At 41.1% G+C, this 22,565-nt stretch overlaps 1 protein-coding gene across 1 annotated transcript in view; it reads right to left on the reverse strand.

The window, feature by feature from the left end:
- LOC139749260 (uncharacterized) overlaps nt 1–22,565 on the reverse strand; it is a 481,728-nt gene that overhangs the window by 424,122 nt on the left and 35,041 nt on the right. The window contains exons 5-7 of the mRNA XM_071662996.1: nt 12,215–12,253; nt 10,428–10,539; nt 2,513–2,643 (exon numbers count right to left, since the gene is read on the reverse strand). Coding sequence (XP_071519097.1) covers nt 2,513–2,643; nt 10,428–10,539; nt 12,215–12,253 — 282 coding nt within the window. The remainder of the gene's footprint in view (nt 1–2,512; nt 2,644–10,427; nt 10,540–12,214; nt 12,254–22,565) is intronic.

Here is a 22,565-nt window from a genome sequence, read left to right on the forward strand (position 1 = left end):
ACTCTCTCTAAGACCCTTGCATTTACCTTCCTCACCACCCAATCCATAACAAATTAGACAGCCAAGGTGATATCAGAAACCCCTGCCACAGACCAACCTTCACTTGGAACCACTTAATCTCCTATCTTCCTATTCATACATGTGCCTTACACTCTTTGGGAAATCACTCAATGCTTCTAATAGCTTTCCTCCCATTAGGCATATCTTTCTAAACATCATATGCTTTCTCCATATTCATAAATGTACATACAAATTCTTCTAAGTATTTCTCACACACATTCTAAAAGGCAAACATCTGATCCACACATCCTCTACCACTCCTGAAACCACTTTGTTCCTCCCCAATCTGATGCTCTGTACATGCCTTCACCCCTCTCAATTATCATTCTCCCATACAACTCACCAGGTACAATCAACATCTGATCCACACATCTTCTAACACTCCAGAAGCCACTTTGTTCCTCCCCAATCTGATGCTCTGTATATGCCTTCACCCCTCTCAATTATCATTCTCCCATACAAATTCCCAGGTACACTCAACTAACTTTTACCTGTTTAGTCTGAATACTCACTTTTGTCCCCCTTGCCTTTATACAGGGGCACCACACATACATTCCATCAATCCTCAGGCACCACACCATGATCCATATAAGCAGTGAAAGTCTGAACCAACCAATCAATAATACAGTCACTCCCTTTCTTTAGATATTCAACTGCAATACCATCCACATCTCAACTAATAGAAAGCTTTTATCACCTCTTCTCTCTTCACCAAACCACTTTCCATGGCTCACTAATCTTGCACACCTCCCAGACCCAAACACCCTACATCTGTCAACCTATCATCAATCATTTAACACTCCTTCAGAAATACTCACTGGTGTTACCATTTGTTCTCTTCTTTTTTCACACTCTCAACCTTATCCTAAAACACCCTATTATCCCTAAAGTTTACTGATACTCTCTCAACTGAACTCTCATTTGCCTTCTTTCTTTTAAACCCTTCACCTTCCTCTTAATCTACTGCCACTTTCTCTTATACAACTCCAAATAATTTGCATTCTTTCCCTCCTATCATCCATATACCTCTCTCTTTTCTTTCACATGCACCTTCCATTGTCATCCCACCACTTACTACTGTTTCTCACCAATCTAGCTCCAACCTTCCTTCTGCATGTCACACACTTCTGCATATGCTAGCACTGCTTCCCTAGATACCTTCCATTCCTCACCCACTTCCCTAGCTTCATTTACTTACACCTTTTACTACTCTACACTTAATCTCTGGTATTTCTTCACACATTTCTTTTCCAAGCTCACTGAATTTCACTACCCTTTTCTCATCCATACTGTTTCTGCTTTTCAAAAATCTTCTACATATCTTCACCCTTCCTTATCCCTGGGGATAGGGGAGAAAGAATACTTCCCACATATTCCCTACAAGTCGTAAATGGCGACTAAAAGGGGAGGGAGCGGGGGGCTGGAAATCCTCCCCTCTCATCTTTTTTTTCTTAATTTTCCAAAAGAAGGAACAGAGAAGGGGGCCAGGTGAGGATATTCCTTCAAAGGCCCAGTCCTCTGTTCTTAATGCTACCTCGCTAACGCAGGAAATGGCGAATAGTATGAAAGAAAAGAAAAGAAAAAGATCTTCACCCTTCCATCCACCAGATAATATCAGACATCAAACCAACTGCCCTTTTAAGCACATTCACATCCAAGTCTTTCTATTGCAAGCCCATCAATTAGTATGTAATCTAATAATGCACACTTACCATCTTTCCTACTGCATACATATACTTATGTATGTGCATGTATCTCTTTTTAAACCAGAACTTTTTCAGCAAACAACTCAAAAAACTATTCACCATTTCCTTTCACCTTACTGGATACCCCATGCCCCTCAATTACATCAACTGCTACATTATTCACCTTCACATTTTATCAACCATTACTAACACCTGAACTCTTGCATCAAAACTGCTGACACACTCACTCAGCTGCTCCTAAAACACTTGCCTCATATCTTTTTTCTCATGGCAAAAGCATATGCACTAATAATCACACCTCTTACAATCCACTTTCTTTTTACCAACACCAGTCTAGACCTCACTTCCTTACATTCTTTCACACATTCCCACAACTGCTTTAGCAGTAATGCTGTCCTTTCCTTAGCTTTTCCCCTTTTGAAGAGATATCATTGGAATACTTAGGGATCAGATTCAATGACAGCATTTTGTGTATTGAGATTGTGTGGATGCAAATCTTAGTTTCACTTAATATACCAACTTTAAGTACAAAACGAAAAAGGTGGAAGACATATGTGTGAGGGTTCTTCTTTCACCTTCATCCAAAGTATAGATTCAGTACAAGTCATTTGAGTGTGTATGTTCCTAATGCCCTTTATGAAATGGGAATGGAGTTATGACAGATACATAAACAACACAGACAAGTATGCAATATCATAAAAAATAGGACATCATACCTTAATATCATAAAAAAAAGGATATCATACCTTATCATTAAATGGATTTAACTTAATGGCTATTAAAGCATCTTCTTCTGCTGCAACATACTCCTCTCTTTTAAAATGAGCTTGGCTACAATTGCACCACACTCGATAGTCAAATGGGTCCTTCTTCTTAGCTAAAGAGAAAAAATCAAATGACTTTGGTGATGAATACAGACTGTGATAAGTATTCTAAAATTCATATTTAGGAAATCATCATTAAACATTACAATAAGCTACATTTTCAGGAGCTTATACATGCAATTCATGTATGTGATTTTTCTGTAGTCAAAGAAGGGTTGCAAGTATTTTTCTTTTTATTTCATAATCATAGTTTACCACCTACCCTTCCCCCTGACAGCAATAGATAGCAAAATATGCACAACCAAAAGGTAAAATAACTGAGTGTTCAAAATATTCCCTGGATAGATCAAATTGATATGCCAGCAAGATATATCATTTTCATTCTGCTATTCAGGGGGATCAATTTATGATCTTCAGAAATGAACTGAGATAAGGTGAGAAGCCAGTATCAAGTAGCTGTCACTAGGGGCTGTTTCTGTAGTCACTAGGGGGCTACTGAAAGACAGTGTTAACTAAATCCCCACACAGGAATGCCTCTCCTTCTGGCCATCACAGGCATTCCTCAGATAGAGCAAAAGACCTCAGAAATGCTTTCAAGAAATCCATACAAGGGAGGAAGTAGCTAATAACTTCATTCACTAGCTTCCTAATGACTAAGAAAATTACCCCAGATCTACAAGAAGAAAACTTGAGGGACAAACAAGGCAGGAATTAACACAGATCAACATCTCAGAGATGCTGTTTGAATAATTAAGATACAGGATCGGAAGTGAACACAATTAGAGATGGAAATACAGAAAGAGAGGGACCAAGGTAAAGATCATAAAAGGTGTCATGAGATGAGATAGGAACTTAGGGATTTGAAAAATATAACCAATGGGTATGAAAAAAGGATAAATTTTTGTGGTGGGGATTCAGGAGGTACATATTCAAAGAAAAGAGCAGGAACTCACTGAAAACAAATGAGGTCTGACTGGTCTTTCCTAAGTGTCATAAAGGCTGTTAAAATATAGAAAAAAAGGACTAAAACAAAAAACAGAATCTACTGGAAATAGTATAAAAGGAGGTACAGGCAGAGCATGAGGATTAATGCAGAACACAGACCTGGAGACATAAAATAAGAGGTTCAAAAAATTGTCAAGTTGCAGAAAAAATATAATGCACTTTTAAAAATGGAGTAATCAAGGAAGTTTGAAGTTTAAGGCCAGATAGATGAAAAGATTACAAAAGTGCTGAGCTTACAGAACCAGCATTTGTTACTAAAAAGTGAGATTTTAGAGAAGCTCAGATACACAGTAAACCCTCTATTTTACAGAGTAATACGGGGGAGGGGGTGTCCATTAATGCCTAAAGTCCATTAAATCGAATGTAACCCAAGGAAGAGGGAGGAAAGCAAAGACTACAAGAAGGCAAAAATCTGCACATATCAAATGAAGCAGGAGGGCAGAGCAGACCTGCCAGTACTGCAGGCAGATCAGAAATGTTTGATGGTAATGTCAGACTGAAAGTAATGAGTACAAATATTTGTTGATGCACTGGCAGTTAATAGAAAGCTGGAATTCAAGGACTGTACATGGGAAAATGCACCTGACATAACTAGAATTGTGGAAACAAGCTTACTAAAGAGATAAGATTTCACCTGTTCTGCACAGAGGGGTAGATGATAGTATGCAGGGAAAGAAAAGGTAAAGGAAGGAAAGGCTTGGCCTTCATAATAAAAAAAAAAGCCATAAGTTGTAAGAAATAGTGGAAGATGGCAACCATTCAGACAAAACATAATAGGCAGCATAGATGTAGAAAAGAAATGTAAAGTGGTGCTGATATGATACCCTCCAAAGAAATGAAATGATCCAAAACATATATATAAAAGTATAATAGCAGCAAAGGAAGTCAGGGTGCTACAGGAAGCTGTTAAACACAAACTTTTACGACAGGGTAAAGTACTGAAAATGGAGGATTTCATTACAAAATGAGAGATTTGGGGAACTGGGATTCTCAAGATGAAAGAGAGTATCTATCTATTTATTATACTTTATCACTGTCTCCCAAGTTAGCGAGGTAGCACAAGGAAACAGACAAAAGAATGGCCCAACCCACCCACATACACATGCATATACATACATATCCACACACGCACATATACATACCTATACATTTCAACATACAAATATATATATACATACACAGACATACATATATACACATGTACATAATTCATACTGTCTGCCGGTATTCATTCCAGTCGCCACCCTGCCACACATGAAATGACAACTCCCTCCCTCTGCATGCACGCGAGGTAGCGCTAGGAAAAGACAACAAAGGCCACATTCGTTCACACACAGTCTCTAGCTGTCATGTATATGCACCGAAACCACAGATACCTTTCCACATCCAGGCCTCACAAAACTTTCCAAGGTTTACCTCAGATGCTTCACATGCCCTGGTTCAATCCACTGACAGCACATCGACCCCGGTATACCACATCGTCCCAATTCACTCTATTCCTTGCACGCCTTTCACCCTCCTGCATATTCAGGCCCCGTTCACTTCAAATCTTTTTCACTCCATCCTTCCACCTCCAATTTGGTCTCCCACTTCTCCTCATTCCCTACACCTCTGACACATATATCCTCTTTGTCAATCTTTCCTTACTCATTCTCTCCATGTGACCAAACCATTTCAAAACACCCTCTTCTGCTCTCTCAACCACACTCTTTTTATTACCACATTTATCTCTTACCCTTTCATTACATACTTGATCAAACCACCTCACACCACATATTGCCTCAAACATCTCATTTCCAACACATCCATCCTCCTCTGCACAACTCTATCTATAGCCTATGCCTTGCAACCATATAACATTGTTGGAACCACTATTCCTTCAAACATACCCATTTTTGCTTTCCAAGATAATGTTGTCGCATTCCACACATTTTTCAATGTTCCCAGAACTTTCGCCCCCTCCCCCATCATGTGACTGACTTCCGCTTCCATGGTTCCATCCGCTCCCAAATCCACTCCCAATTATCTAAAACACTTCACTTCCTCCAGTTTTTCTCCATTCAAACTTACCTCCCAATTGACTTGTCCCACAACCCTACTGTACCTAATAAACTTGCTCTTATTAACATTTACTCTCAGCTCTCTTCTTTCACACACTTTACCAAATTCAGTCACCAGCTTCAGCAGTTTCTCACATGAATCAGCCACCAGCACTGTATCATCAGCAAGCAACAACTGACTCACTTCCCAAGCTCTCTCATCCACAACAGACTGCATACTTGCCCCTCTCTCCAAAACTCTTGCATTCACCTCCCTAACCACCTCATCCATAAACAAATTAAACAACCATGGAGACTTCACGCACCCCTGCCGCAAACCAACATTCACTGAGAACCAATCACTTTCCTCTCTTACTACTCATACACATGCCTTACACCCTCAATAAAAACTCTTCACTGCGTCTAGCAACTTGCCTCCCACACCATATATTCTTAATACCTTCCACAGAGCATCTCTATCAACTCCATCATATGCCTTCTCCAGATCCATAAATGCCACATACAAATCCATATGCTCTTCTAAGTATTTCTCACATAAATCTTCAAAGCAAATACCTGATCCTCACATCCTCTACCACTTCTGAAACCATACTGCTCTTCCCCAATCTGATGCTTTGTACATGCTTTCACCTTCTCAATCAATACCCTCCCATATATTTTCCCAGGAATACTCAACAAACTTATACCTCTGTAATTTGAACACTCACCTTTACTCCCTTTGCCTTTGTACAATGGCACTATACATGCATTCCACCAATCCTCAGGCACATCACCATGAGTCATACATACATTAAATACCCTTATCAACAAGTCAACAAGACAGTCACCACCTTTTCTAATAGATTCCACTGCAATACCATCCAAACCCGCTGCCTTGCCAGCTTTCATCTTCTGCAAAGCTTTTACTATCTCTTCTCTGTTTACCAAATCATTCTCCCTGATCCTCTTGCTTTGCACACCACCTCGACCAAAACACCCTATATCTGCCACTCTATCATCTCACCCATTCAACAAACCTTCAAAATACTCACTCCATCCCCTTCTCACATCATCACTACTTGTTATTACCTCCCCATTAGCCCCCTTCACCGATGTTCCCATTTCTTCTCTTGTCTTACACACTTTATTTACCTCCTTCCAAAACATCTTTTATTCTCCCAAAAATTTAATGATACTCTCTCACCCCAACTCTCATTTGCCCTCTTTTTCACTTCTTGCAACTTTCTCTTGACCTCCTGCCCCATTCTTTTATACATCTCCCACTCATTTGCACTATTTCCTTGCAAAACTCCTCCAAATGCCTCTCTCTTCTCTGTCACTAATAATCTTACTTCTTCATCCCACCACTTACTATCCTTTCTAATCTGCCCACCTCCTACACTTCTCATGCCAAAAGCATCTTTTGCACAAGCCATCACTGCTTCCCTAAATACATCCCATTCCTCCCCCACTCCCCTTATGTCCTTTGTTCTCACCTTTTTCCATTCTGTACTCAGTCTCTCCTGGTACTTCCTCACAAAGTCTCCTTCACAAGCTCACTTACTCTCACCACTCTCTTCACCCAAACATTCTCTCTACTTTTCTGAAAACCTCTACAAATCTTCACTGTCGCCTCCACAAGAAAATGATCAGACATCCCTCCAGTTACACCTCTCAGCACATTAACATCCAGAAGTCTCTCTCTTGCATGCCCATCAATCAACACGTAATCCAATAACGCTCTCTGGCCATCTCTCCTACTTACATACATAAACTTATGTATATCTCTCTTTTTAAACCAGGTATTCCCAATCACCAGTCCGTATTCAGCACACAATTCTACAAGCTCTTCCCCATTTCCATTTACAACACTGAACACCCCACGTACATCAATTATTCCCTCAACTGCCACATTACTCAGGGAGTAATGGAAGCAAATCATGAAAGCATACTGGAAAATTTCCTTTACCAAAATGTCAATGAGCACATTTCGATAAGAGTGAGTGATACTATCTAATGGCCTTTGTGTATATGTCTGCAGTGTAGGAAATGTATGTTGTATGTTTTTCCACTGAATAAAGTCTCATCAAGCAAATTCCTCTAAGTCCATTGATTTGAAGCCAAAGGAGCTTCACACAAGGAGGTTCTGGAATTATGTAATTTCATATATATTTGAATACAAAGAATGGAAAACAATGACAGAAATATATAAAAACATAAAACAAGAAAAAGGTGAGAACAATGAAAGTAAGGGGAGTGGGGGAGGAATGGGATGTATTTAGGGAATCAGTGATGGATTGCGCAAAAGATGCTTGTGGCATGAGAAGAGTGGGAGGTGGGTTGATTAGAAAGGGTAGTGAGTGGTGGGATGAAGAAGTAAGATTATTAGTGAAAGAGAAGAGAGAGGCATTTGGACGATTTTTGCAGGGAAAAGATGCAACTGAGTGGGAGATGTATAAAGGAAAGAGACAGGAGGTCAAGAGAAAGGTGCAAGAGGTGAAAAAGAGGGCAGATGAGAGTTGGGGTGAGAGAGTATCATTAAATTTTAGGGAGAATAAAAAGATGTTCTGGAAGGAGGTAAATAAAGTGCGTAAGACAAGGGAGCAAATGGGAACTTCAGAGAAGGGCGCAAATGGGGAGGTGATAACAAGTAGTGGTGATGTGAGAAGGAGATGGAGTGAGTATTTTGAAGGTTTGTTGAATGTGTTTGATGATAGAGTGGCAGATATAGGGTGTTTTGGTCGAGGTGGTGTGCAAAGTGAGAGGGTTAGGGAAAATGATTTGGTAAACAGAGAAGAGGTAGTAAAAGCTTTGCGGAAGATGAAAGCCGGCAAGGCAGCAGGTTTGGATGGTGTTGCAGTGGAATTTATTAAAAAAGGGGGTGACTGTATTATTGACTGGTTGGTAAGGTTATCTAATGTGTGTATGACTCATGGTGAGGTGCCTGAGGATTGGCGGAATGCGTGCATAGTGCCATTGTACACAGGCAAAGGGGATAAGAGTGAGTGCTCAAATTACAGAGGTATATGTTTGCTGAGTATTCCTGGTAAATTATATGGGAGGGTATTGATTGAGAGGGTGAAGGCATGTACAGAGCATCAGATTGGGGAAGAGCAGTGTGGTTTCAGAAGTGGTAGAGGATGTGTGGATCAGGTGTTTGCTTTGAAGAATGTATGTGAGAAATACTTAGAAAAGCAAATGGATTTGTATGTAGCATTTATGGATCTGGAGAAGGCATATGATAGAGTTGACAGAGATGCTCTGTGGAAGGTATTAAGAATATATGGTGTGGGAGGCAAGTTGTTAGAAGCAGTGAAAAGTTTTTATCGAGGATGTAAGGCATGTGTACGTGCAGGAAGAGAGGAAAGTGATTGGTTCTCAGTGATTGTAGGTTTGCGGCAGGGGTGTGTGATGTCTCCATGGTTGTTTAATTTGTTTATGGAAGGGGTTGTTAGGGAGGTGAAAGCAAGAGTTTTGGAAAGAGGGGCAAGTATGAAGTCTGTTGGGGATGAGAGAGCTTGGGAAGTGAGTCAGTTGTTGTTCACTGATGATACAGCGCTGGTGGCTGATTCATGTGAGAAACTGCAGAAGCTGGTGACTGAGTTTGGTAAAGTGTGTGAAAGAAGAGAGTTAAGAGTAAATGTGAATAAGAGCAAGGTAATTAGGTACAGTAGGGTTGAGGGTCAAGTCAATTGGGAGGTAAGTTTGAATGGAGAAAAACTGGAGGAAGTAAAGTGTTTTAGATATCTGGGAGTTGATCTGGCAGCGGATGGAACCATGGAAGCAGAAGGGGATCATAGGGTGGGGGAGGGGGCGAAAATCCTGGGAGCCTTGAAGAATGTGTGGAAGTCGAGAACATTATCTCGGAAAGCAAAAATGGCTATGTTTGAAGGAATAGTGGTTCCAACAATGTTGTATGGTTGCGAGGCGTGGGATATGGATAGAGTTGTGCGCAGGAGGATGGATGTGCTGGAAATGAGATGTTTGAGGACAATGTGTGGTGTGAGGTGGTTTGATCGAGTAAGTAACGTACGGGTAAGAGAGATGTGTGGAAATAAAAAGAGCGTGGTTGAGAGAGCAGAAGAGGGTGTTTTGAAATGGTTTGGGCACAGAGAGAATGAGTGAGGAAAGATTGACCAAGAGGATATATGTGTCAGAGGTGGAGGGAACGAGGAGAAGTGGAAGACCAAATTGGAGGTAGAAAGATGGAGTGAAAAAGATTTTGTGTGATCGGGGCCTGAACATGCAGGAGGGTGAAAGGAGGGCAAGGAATAGAGTGAATTGGATCGATGTGGTATACCAGGGTTGACGTGCTGTCAGTGGATTGAATCAGGGCATGTGAAGCATCTGGGGTAAACCATGGAAAGCTGTGTAGGTATGTATATTTGCGTGTGTGGACATATGTATACACGTGTATGGGGGTGGGTTGGGCCATTTCTTTCGTCTGTTTCCTTGCGCTACCTCGCAAACGCGGGAGACAGCGACAAAGAAAAAAAAATAAAAAAAAATAAAACAAGAATGTAAGGAATTACAGATAGATGAACAAACAGAGAGACTGATACAGAAATATGGATCAACAAGCAGACAGGCTGAAAGGTATGAAGGTAGGTAAATAATGATATGATAAGAGACTTTGACAGATAGAAAGAAGGGTGAAGAAGACTAAGATAGAAAGACAGCCAGCCAAATAGACAGAGATATATAGATAGACAGAGAAAGACGAATATAAAGAGTTGGACAGATAGATTATTAGACAGAGAGATGTTTCCGCCCACTTACACAAGTACACTTACCCATATCATAATGTGTAATAGCTTCATCGTAATTATTCTGCTTGAAGAAATTATTGCCACGTTTCCGCAAATGTTCTGCATCTAACTGCAACTGCTTGCACTCTTTTGTATCCTGAAGTGAGATAAACATTACAGTATTATTAAATGAGTTTTTAGCCACAGGATTTCTTCTTATCATTATTTTCATTACTAATATTTTGGAATTCCAACAGTCTCTATGTTGAAAATTTCTTCCCACTTTTTCAAACTATCAAACTTCTTTAATTTTATTCAGTGTTTCTCCTACCAACAGCATCTCCATTTTCAAGATATTTAATGACAAAGGTCTCTTGTTATCTAAAAGGTCTTGAATACACTTTTCTTGAATACACTTTTCCTGATATGCTTAGCATACTTTTTTCATACATATTTGCCATTTCCCACATTTATGAGGCAGTGTTGATAACAGAGGACTGAGCCTTAGAGAGAATATCCTCACTTTGCCCTCTTCTCTGTTCCTTTTTTAGGAAAAGTAAGAAAAAATGAGAGGGGAGGATTTCCAGCCCCCTACTTAGCATATTCATTCTCCATATTGCTACATACATCCTTAGTACCTTTTCCTTTGAATAAAAGAAAAATAATAGCTTTCACTCAATCTTCATGCACAACTTTCTGTTTACAAGCTAAATTACATATCAGATGCATCCACCCACTCTATACACTTTCTCCTCCATACCTCAGCATTTCAGCTGTAATCCAAACTACTCCAAGTGCTTTTCCTACCTTATGCCTCATTATTGCCATTCTTACCTTCCTTTTAGCTATAGGCCCTTGCACTTGTATCCTCATCCTTCTATCCCCTATACCCATGCATACAACAACTGCTGCCTCACCTCCTCCCAAATTCATTAGTTCTTCGAATTACTCTTCCCATCTTCCATTCATTTCATCCTTTTGATTCAGCAACTCCCCTTTCATATTTCTTACATTATCATTTTCACTCTTACATCCACTTCTTTTCTCTCTGCTTCCCTTCCGTACTTCTCACATTAACATTTCCACTCTTACAACCACCTCTTTCCTTTTTCACCTCCTTCCAGTACAATTTTTTATTTCCCAAAACTTTTCAATCAACTTTCTTCCAAAATATTCATCAACTCTTTCTTTGCTTTCCTCTATCAGCTTCTTAACATTCTGCTTACACATTTCATATTTTTACTTCTTCTTTTGCTGAACTTCCAAAGAAAATTTCTTTTCAGCCATCTATTATATGCCTTTTTCTTCTCTTCCACAGCATATCTAGTATCTTCTTTCAACCATGGATTACCCAATTCATTCCTATATCTCATAATCCTGTACCCAACTAAAAATTCTATAACCTTTAATAGTATTTCCCTAAAGAGTTTAAATACCTTATTCACTCATGACTGCAACCCTTAATTCGCTGCACTTCTATCTAAACTTTCAAAATTTATTTATGACTTTCATAAACTTATTCATAACTTCCCTAGAACCTCTTTTTAAGAAAGCATTCTAGTGTTAACCAGGGCCTTGTTCCAGGAGCTCCTGCAGCTCCAAGGCAGCACTATTTTCAGGAGCAGAAAAATGATGGACTCCTTTGAAGTGAAAAGTTCATTGATGAGACAGTACTCCATATGATACAATCTCATGAAAGGTTACTTTCCCTAGCGGTGTTAATTCATGCAAGCAGAATCTGATAACAATGGTGCCATATACATTGTATATCAAGAGAGACAAAAAGATGCACAGATAAACATACGCATGCCTAAAAATGCTATAATACTCACCCATCTCACAAATGTATCAATTTTGGGATCTAAGATTCTCTGTAAAGAAAAAATGTAGAGATTAGAACAACTAAGCTATTCATATTGATCCCAACAAAATAAAAAATTAACTTCTGAATTCTGGTTTCTAGTGAATAAACATATGACAACAAAAATCTTTGAGGTGGAAAATATTTGCATGTAGATAGTACAATATGAGACTGCTGTACAATGTACATGATACAATCATACCTTTTAATTCCTTTTTTTACCATTAGTTCTTTCCAAAAATGCATGACGAGAAGCATAACAATTCACAAACTGTTCACCCCCACCAATAAATTCGTTACCTGAAGTAAGGGAGCCAAGGTTCAGGGAGAGATTAGCAGCCAAACACTTGCCCGCATCAGAAGAAAGAAGGGCAAGGGAAAACATCATCAAAAGTTAAATTCCTAAATTGATTTGATGATGCTGACATGGGGCAATTCTTTAAAAAAGACACAAGAGGACAAAACAGGAAACTAAGGAAGAAAAGAGTTTGAATATATGTGAAAAAATACTACGACAGTTACTGAACTTTTGAAAGAACAATCTGTCTATCTCCATCTCTGACATCCATTCCCTCCAGGAATTCCTACCAAGGTGTGGCCACAGCAAAAGAGTCTCCACTTAATCCTGTCCCTAAATGCCTTCCTCACACATGGTATATGGAATACCGAGGTTGACAGGCTGTCAATAAACTGAACCAGGGCATAAGAAACATCTGCAGTAAACCATGGAAAGATCTCTAGGGCTTAGATGTGGTTAGGGAGCTGTGCTTTCGGTGCATTATACATGACAGCTAGAGACTGGGTATGAACAAATGTGGCCAATGTGTCTATTTTCCTGGTGCTACCTCACTGAAGCAGGGAGTAGCAATGCTGTTTCCTGTGGGGCAAAGATGCATCGGGAATAGATGAAGGCAAGCAAGTATGAATATGTACATGTGTATATATGTATATGTCTTCTTTCTTTCCTTCTTTCATACTATTCGCCATCTCCCGCATTAGCGAGGTTGCGTTAAGAACAGAGGACTGTACCTTTGAGGGAATATCCTCACCTGGCCCCCTTCTCTGTCCCTTCTTTTGGAAAATTAAAAAAAAACGAGAGGGGAGGATTTCCAGCCCCCCGCTCCCTTCCCTTTTAGTCACATTCTACAACACGCAGGGAATACGTGGGAAGTATTCTTTCTCCCCTATCCCCCTATATGTCTATGTACATATATATTCATTTTCATTTATTTCTTATACTTTGTCGCTGTCTCCCACGTTATCGAGGTAGCGCAAGGAAACAGACGAAAGAATGGCCCAACCCACCCACACACACATGTATATGCATATACGTCCACACATGCACATATAAATACCTATACATCTCATTGTATACATATATATACACAAAGACATATACATATATATACATGTACATAATTCATACTTTTTTTTTTTTTTTTGCTCTGTCGCTGTCTCCCGCGTTTGCGAGGTAGCGCAAGGAAACAGACGAAAGAAATGGCCCAACCCACCAACATACACATGTATATACATACGTCCACACACGCAAATATACATACCTACACAGCTTTCCATGGTTTACCCCAGACGCTTCACATACCCTGATTCAATCCACTGACAGCACGTCAACCCCGGTATATCACATCAATCCAATTCACTCTATTCCTTGCCCTCCTTTCACCCTCCTGCATGTTCAGGCCCCGATCACACAAAATCTTTTTCACTCCATCTTTCCACCTCCAATTTGGTCTCCCACTTCTCCTCGTTCCCTCCACCTCCGACACATATATCCTCTTGGTCAATCTTTCCTCACTTATTCTCTCCATGTGCCCAAACCATTTCAAAACACCCTCTTCTGCTCTCTCAACCACGCTCTTTTTATTTCCACACATCTCTCTTACCCTTACGATACTTAGTCGATCAAACCACCTCACACCACACATTGTCCTCAAACATCTCATTTCCAGCACATCCATCCTCCTGCGCACAACTCTATCCATAGCCCACGCCTCGCAACCATACAACATTGTTGGAACCACTATTCCTTCAAACATACCCATTTTTACTTTCCGAGATAATGTTCTCGACTTCCACACATTCTTCAAGGCTCCCAGGATTTTCGCCCCCTCCCCACCCTATGATCCACTTCCACTTCCATGGTTCCATCCGCTGCCAGATCCACTCCCAGATATCTAAAACACTTTACTTCCTCCAGTTTTTCTCCATTCAAACTTACCTCCCAATTGACTTGACCCTCAACCCTACTGTACCTAATTACCTTGCTCTTATTCACATTTACTCTTAACTTTCTTCTTTCACACACTTTACCAAACTCAGTCACCAGCTTCTGCAATTTCTCACATGAATCAGCCACTAGCGCTGTATCATCAGCGAACAACAACTGACTCACTTCCCAAGCTCTCTCATCCCAAACAGACTTCATACTTGCCCCTCTTTCCAAAACTCTTGCATTCACCTCCCTAACAACCCCATCCATAAACAAACAACCATGGAGACATCACACACCCCTGCCGCAAACCTACATTCACTGAGAACCAATCACTTTCCTCTCTTCCTACACGTACACATGCCTTACATCCTCGATAAATTCATAGTCTGCCCTTATTCATTCCCATTGCCACCCCGCCACATAATGAAATACCAACCCCCTCCCCCCGATGTGCGCGAGGTAGCGCTAAGTAAAGACAACAAAGATCACATTTCTTCACACTCTGTCTCTAGCTGTCATGTATAATGCACTGAAACCAAAGATACCTTTCCATATTCAGGCCTCACAAAACTTTCCATAGTTTACCCCAGACACTTCACATGCCCTGGTTCAATCCATTGACAGCACGTCAATCCCAGTATACCAAATCGTTGCAATTCACTCTACTCCTTGCACGCCTTTCACCCTCTCAACCAATACCCACCAACATAATTTCCCAAGAATACTCAACAAACTTATACCTCTGTAATTTGAGCACACACTTTTATCCCCTTTGCCTTTGTACAACGGCACTATGCAAGCATTCCGCCATTCCTCAAGCACCTTACCATGAGTCATACATAAATCAAATAACCTTACAAACCAGTCAACAATGCAGTCAACCCCTCTTTTAATAAATTCCACTGCAATACCATCTAAACCTGCTGCCTTGCCGGCTTTCATCTTCCACAAAGCTTTTACTACCTCTTCTCTGTTTACTAAATCATTTTCCCTAAACCTCTCACTTTGCATACCACCTCAACCAAAACACCCTATATCTGCCAATCTATCATCAAACACATTCAACAAACTTTCAAAATACTCACTCCATCTCCTTCTCACATCACCACTACTTGTTATCACCTCCCCATTAGCCCCATTCACTGGGGTTCCCATTTGTTCCCTTGTCTTGCACACTTTACTTACCTCCTTCCAAAACATCTTTTTATTATTTGCTTATTCATTTTGCTTTGTCGCTGTCTCCCGCGTTAGCGAGGTAGCGCAAGGAAACAGACGAAAGAATGGCCTAAAACACCCACATACACATGTATATACATACAAGTCCACACACGCAAATATACATACCTATACATCTCAATGTATACATATATATACACACACAGACATATACATATATACACATGTACTTAATTCATACTGTCTGCCTTTATTCACTCCAATCGCCACCTCGCCACACATGGAATAACAACACCCTCCCCCCTCATGTGTGTGAGGTAGCGCTAGGAAAAGACAACAAAGGCCACATTCATTCACACTCAGAGGCCCCATTCATTCACACTCAGTCTCTAGCTGTCATGTCATAATGCACCGAAACCACAGCTCCCTTTCCACATCCAGGCCCCACACAACTTTCCATGGTTTACCCCAGATGCTTCACATGCCCTGGTTCACCCCATTGACAGCACGTCGACCCCGGTATACCACATCGTTCCAATGCACTCTATTCCTTAAACGCCTTACACCCTCCTGCATGTTCAGGCCCCGATCACTCAAAATCTTTTTCACCCCATCTTTCCACCTCCATTTTGCTCTCCCAATTCTCCTCGTTCCCTCCACCTCTGACACATATATCCTCTTGGTCAATCTTTCCACACTCATTCTCTCCATGTAACCAAACCATTTCAAAACACCCTCTTTTTATTTGCCCTAAAATTTAATGATACTCTCTCACCCAACTCTCATTTGCCCTCTTTTTTACCTCTTGCACCTTTCTCTTGACCTCCTGCCTCATTCTTTTATACATCTCCCAGTCATTTGCATTATTTCCCTGCAAAAATCGTCCAAATGCCTCTCTCTTCTCTTTCACTAATAATCTTAATTTTTCATCCCACCACTCACTGCCCTTTCTAATCTGCCCACATCCCACGCTTCTCATGCCACAAGTATCTTTTGCATAAGCCATCACTGCTTCCCTAGATACATCCGATTCCTCCCCCACTCCCCTTACATCCTTAGTTCTCACCTTTTTCCACTTTGTATTCAGTATCTCCTGGTACTTCCTCACACAAGTCTCCTATCCAAGCTCACTTACTCTCACCACTCTCTTCACCCCAATATTCTCTCTTCTTTTCTGAAAACCTCTACAAATCTTCACCTTCACCTCCACAAGATAATGATCTGACATCCCTGCAGTTGCACCTCTCAGCAAATAACATCAAAAATTCAATTAACTCATAATCCAATAACGCTCTCTAGCCATCTCTCCTACTTACATACGAATACTTATGTATATCTCTCTTTTTAAACCAGGTATTCCCAATCACCAGTCCTCTTTCAGCACATAAATCTACAAGCTCTTCAACATTCTTATTATTATTATTTTATTATTTTGCTTTGTTGCTGTCTCCCGCGTTAGCGAGGTAGCGCAACAAAACAGACGAAAGAATGGCCCAACACACCCACATACACATGTATATACATACACGTCCACACACACAAATATACATACCTATACATCTCGATGTACACATATCTATACACACACAGACATATAAATATATACACATGTACATAATTCATACTTTCTGCCTTTATTTAATCCCACTGCCACCTCGCCACACATGGAATAACAACCCCCTCCCCCCTCATGTCTGCGGGGTAGCGCTAGGAAAAGACAACAAAGGCCCCATTCGTTCACACTCAGTCTCTAGCTGTCATGTAATAATGCACCGAAACCACAGCTCCCATTCCACATCCAGGCCCCACACAACTTTCCATGGTTTAACCCAGACGCTTCACATGCCCTAGTTCAATCCACTGACAGCACGTCGACCCCGGTATACCACATCGTTCCAATTCACTCTCTATTCCTTGCACGCCTTTCACCCTCCTGCATGTTCAGGCCCCGATCACTGAAAATCTTTTTCACTCCATTTTTCCACTTCCAATTTAGTCTCCCACTTCTTGTTCCCTCCACCTCTGCCTTTATATATTTATCTATTTATTTTGCTTTGTCACTGTCTCCCGTGTCAGCGAGGTAGCGCAAGGAAACAGACAAAAGAATGGCCCCAACCCACCCACATACACATGTATATACATACACGTCCACACACGCAAATATACATACCTATACATCTCAATATACACATATATAAACACACACAGACAAATACATATATACACATTTACATTATTCATAGTCTGCCTTTATTTGTTCCCATTGCCACCTCGCCACACATGGAATAACAACCCCCTCCCACCTCATGTGTGCGAGGTAGCGCTAGGAAAGGACACCAAAGGCCACATTCGTTCACTCTCAGTCTCTAGCTGTCATGTAATAATGCACCGAAACCACAGCTCCCTTTCCACATCCAAGCCCCACACAACTTTCCATGGTGTACCCCTGACGCTTCACATGCCCTGGATCAATCCATTGACAGCACGTCGACCCCGGTATACCACATCGTTCCAATTTACTCTATTCCTTGCACGCCTTTCACCCTCCTGCATGTTCAGGCCCCGATCACACAAAATCTTTTTCACTCCATCTTTCCACCTTAAATTTGGTCTCCCTCTTCTCCTCGTTCCCTCCACCTCTGACACATATATCCTCTTGGTCACTCTTTCCTCACTCATTCTCTCCATGTGCCCAAACCATTTCAAAACACCCTATTCTGCTCTCTCAACCACACTCTTTTTATTTCCACACATCTCTCTTACCCTTACATTACTTACTCGAACAAACCACCTCACACCACATATTGTCTTCAAACATCTCATTTCCAGCACATCCACCCTCCTGTGCACAACTCTATCCATAGCCCACGCCTCGCAACCATACAACTTTGTTGGAACCACTATTCCTTCGAACATACCCATTTTTGCTTCCCGAGATAATGTGCTCGACTTCCAAACATTCTTCAAGGCTCCCAGAATTTTCGCCCCCTCCCCCACCCTATGATCCACTTCCGCTTCCATGGTTCCATCCGCTGCCAGATCCACTCCCAGATATCTAAAACACTTCACTTCCTCCAGTTTTTCTCCATTCAAACTTAACTCCCAATTGACTTGACCCTCAACCCTACTGTACCTAATAACCTTGCTCTTATTCACCTTTACTCTTAACTTTCTTCTTTCACACACTTTACCAAACTCAGTCACCAGCTTCTGCAGTTTCTTACATGAATCAGCCACCGGCACTGTATCATCAGCAAACAACAACTGACTCACTTCCCAAGCTCTCTCATCCACAACAGACTTCATACTTGCCCCTCTTTCAAAAACTCTTGCATTCACCTCCCTAACAACCCCATCCATAAACAAATTAAACAACCATGGAGACATCACACACCCCTGCCGCAAACCTACATTCACTGAGAACCAATCACTTTCCTCTCTTCCTACACGTACACATGCCTTACATCCTCGGTAAAAACTTTTCACCGCTTCTAACAATTTGCCTCCCACACCATATATTCTTAATACCTTCCACAGAGCATCTCTATCAACTCTATCATATGCCTTCTCCAGATCCATAAATGCTACATACAAATCCATTTGCTTTTCTAAGTATTTCTCACATACATTCTTCAAAGCAAACACCTGATCCACACATACTCTACCACTTCTGAAACCACACTGCTCTTCCCCAATCTGATGCTCTGCACATGCCTTCACCCTCTCAATCAATACCCTCCCATATAATTTACCAGGAATACTCAACAAACTTATACCTCTATAATTTGAGCACTCACTCTTATCCCCTTTGCCTTTGTACAATGGCACTATGCACGCATTCTGCCAATCCTCAGGTATCTCACCATGAGTCATACATACATTAAATAACCTTACCAACCAGTCAATAATACAGTCACCCCCTTTTTTAATAAATTCCACTGCAATACCATCCAAACCTGCTGCCTTGCCGGCTTTCATCTTCCGCAAAGCTTTTACTACCTCTTCTCTGTTTACCAAATCATTTTCCCTAACCCTCTCACTTTGCACACCACCTCGACCAAAACACCCTATATCTGCCACTCTATCATCAAACACATTCAACAAACCTTCAAAATACTCACTCCATCTCCTTCTCACATCACCACTACTTGTTATCACCTCCCCATTTGCGCCATTCACTGAAGTTCCCATTTGCTCCCTTGTCTTACGCACTTTATTTACCTCCTTCCAGAACATCTTTTTATTCTCCCTAAAATTTAATGATACTCTCTCACCCCAACTCTCATTTGCCCTCTTTTTCACCTCTTGCACCTTTCTCTTGACCTCCTGTCTCTTTCTTTTATACATCTATATATTTTTTTTTTTTTTTTTTATACTTTGTCGGTCTCCCGCGTTTGCGAGGTAGCGCAAGGAAACAGACGAAAGAAATGGCCCAACCCCCCCCCATACACATGTATATACATACGTCCACACACGCAAATATACATACCTACACAGCTTTCCATGGTTTACCCCAGACGCTTCACATGCCTTGATTCAATCCACTGACAGCACGTCAGCCCCGGTATACCACATCGCTCCAATTCACTCTATTCCTTGCCCTCCTTTCACCCTCCTGCATGTTCAGGCCCCGATCACACAAAATCTTTTTCACTCCATCTTTCCACCTCCAATTTGGTCTCCCTCTTCTCCTTGTTCCCTCCACCTCTGACACATATATCCTCTTGGTCAATCTTTCCTCACTCATCCTCTCCATGTGCCCAAACCATTTCAAAACACCCTCTTCTGCTTTCTCAACCACGCTCTTTTTATTTCCACATATCTCTCTTACCCTTACGTTACTGACTCGATCAAACCACCTCACACCACACATTGTCCTCAAACATCTCATTTCCAGCACATCCATCCTCCTGCGCACAACTCTATCCATAGCCCACGCCTCGCAACCATACAACATTGTTGGAACCACTATTCCTTCAAACATACCCATTTTTACTTTCCGAGATAATGTTCTCGACTTCCACACATTCTTCAAGGCCCCCAGAATTTTCGCCCCCTCCCCCACCCTATGATCCACTTCCGCTTCCATGGTTCCATCCGCTGCCAGATCCACTCCCAGATATCTAAAACACTTCACTTCCTCCAGTTTTTCTCCATTCAAACTCACCTCCCAATTGACTTGACCCTCAACCCTACTGTACCTAATAACCTTGCTCTTATTCACATTTACTCTTAACTTTCTTCTTCCACACACTTTACCAAACTCAGTCACCAGCTTCTGCAGTTTCACACATGAATCAGCCACCAGCGCTGTGTCATCAGCGAACAACAACTGACTCACTTCCCAAGCTCTCTCATCCCCAACAGACTTCATACTTGCCCCTCTTTCCAAAACTCTTGCATTTACCCCCCTAACAACCCCATCCATAAACAAATTTAACAACCATGGAGACATCACACACCCCTGCCGCAAACCTACATTCACTGAGAACCAATCTATATATATATATATATATATATATATATATATATATATATATATATATATATATATACATATATATATATATATATATATATATATATATATATATATATATATATATATATATATATATATATATATTGTACAAAGGCAAAGGGGATAAGAGTGAGTGCTCAAATTACAGAGGTATAAGTTTGTTGAGTATTCCTGGCAAATTATATGGGAGGGTATTGATTGAGAGGGTGAAGGCATGTACAGAGCATCAGATTGGGGAAGAGCAGTGTGGTTTCAGAAGTGGTAGAGGATGTGTGGATCAGGTGTTTGCTTTGAAGAATGTATGTGAGAAATACTTAGAAAAGCAAATGGATTTGTATGTAGCATTTATGGATCTGGAGAAGGCATATGATAGAGTTGATAGAGATGCTCTGTGGAAGGTATTAAGAATATATGGTGTGGGAGGCAAGTTGTTAGAAGCAGTGAAAAGTTTTTATCGAGGATGTAAGGCATGTGTATGTGTAGGAAGAGAGGAAAGTGATTGGTTCTCAGTGATTGTAGGTTTGCGGCAGGGGTGTGTGATGTCTCCATGGTTGTTTAATTTGTTTATGGATGGGGTTGTTAGGGAGGTGAATGCAAGAGTTTTGGAAAGAGGGGCAAGTATGAAGTCTGTTGGGGATGAGAGAGCTTGGGAAGTGAGTCAGTTGTTGTTCGCTGATGATACAGCGCTGGTGGCTGATTCATGTGAGAAACTACAGAAGCTGGTGACTGAGTTTGGTAAAGTGTGTGAAAGAAGAAAGTTAAGAGTAAATGTGAACAAGAGCAAGGTTATTAGGTACGTACAGTAGGGTTGAGGGTCAAGTCAACTGGGAGGTGAGTTTGAATGGAGAAAAACTGGAGGAAGTGAAGTGTTTTAGATATCTGGGAGTGGATCTGGCAGCGGATGGAACCATGGAAGCGGAAGTGGATCATAGGGTGGGGGAGGGGGCGAAAATTCTGGGAGCCTTGAAGAATGTGTGGAAGTCGAGAACATTATCTCGGAAAGCAAAAATGGGTATGTTTGAAGGAATAGTGGTTCCAACAATGTTGTATGGTTACGAGGCGTGGACTATGGATAGAGTTGTGCGCAGGAGGATGGATGTGCTGGAATGAGATGTTTGAGGACAATGTGTGGTGTGAGGTGGTTTGATCGAGTAAGTAACGTAAGGGTAAGAGAGATGTGTGGAAATAAAAAGAGCGTGGTTGAGAGAGCAGAGGAGGGTGTTTTGAAATGGTTTGGTCACATGGAGAGAATGAGTGAGGAAAGATTGACCAAGAGGATATATGTGTCGGAGGTGGAGGGAACGAGGAGAAGAGGGAGACCAAATTGGAGGTGGAAAGATGGAGTGAAAAAGATTTTGTGTGATCGGGGCCTGAACATGCAGGAGGGTGAAAGGA

The sequence above is a fragment of the Panulirus ornatus genome, chromosome 6 (genome assembly GCF_036320965.1).
Source record: "Panulirus ornatus isolate Po-2019 chromosome 6, ASM3632096v1, whole genome shotgun sequence".
NCBI lineage: Eukaryota > Metazoa > Arthropoda > Malacostraca > Decapoda > Palinuridae > Panulirus > Panulirus ornatus.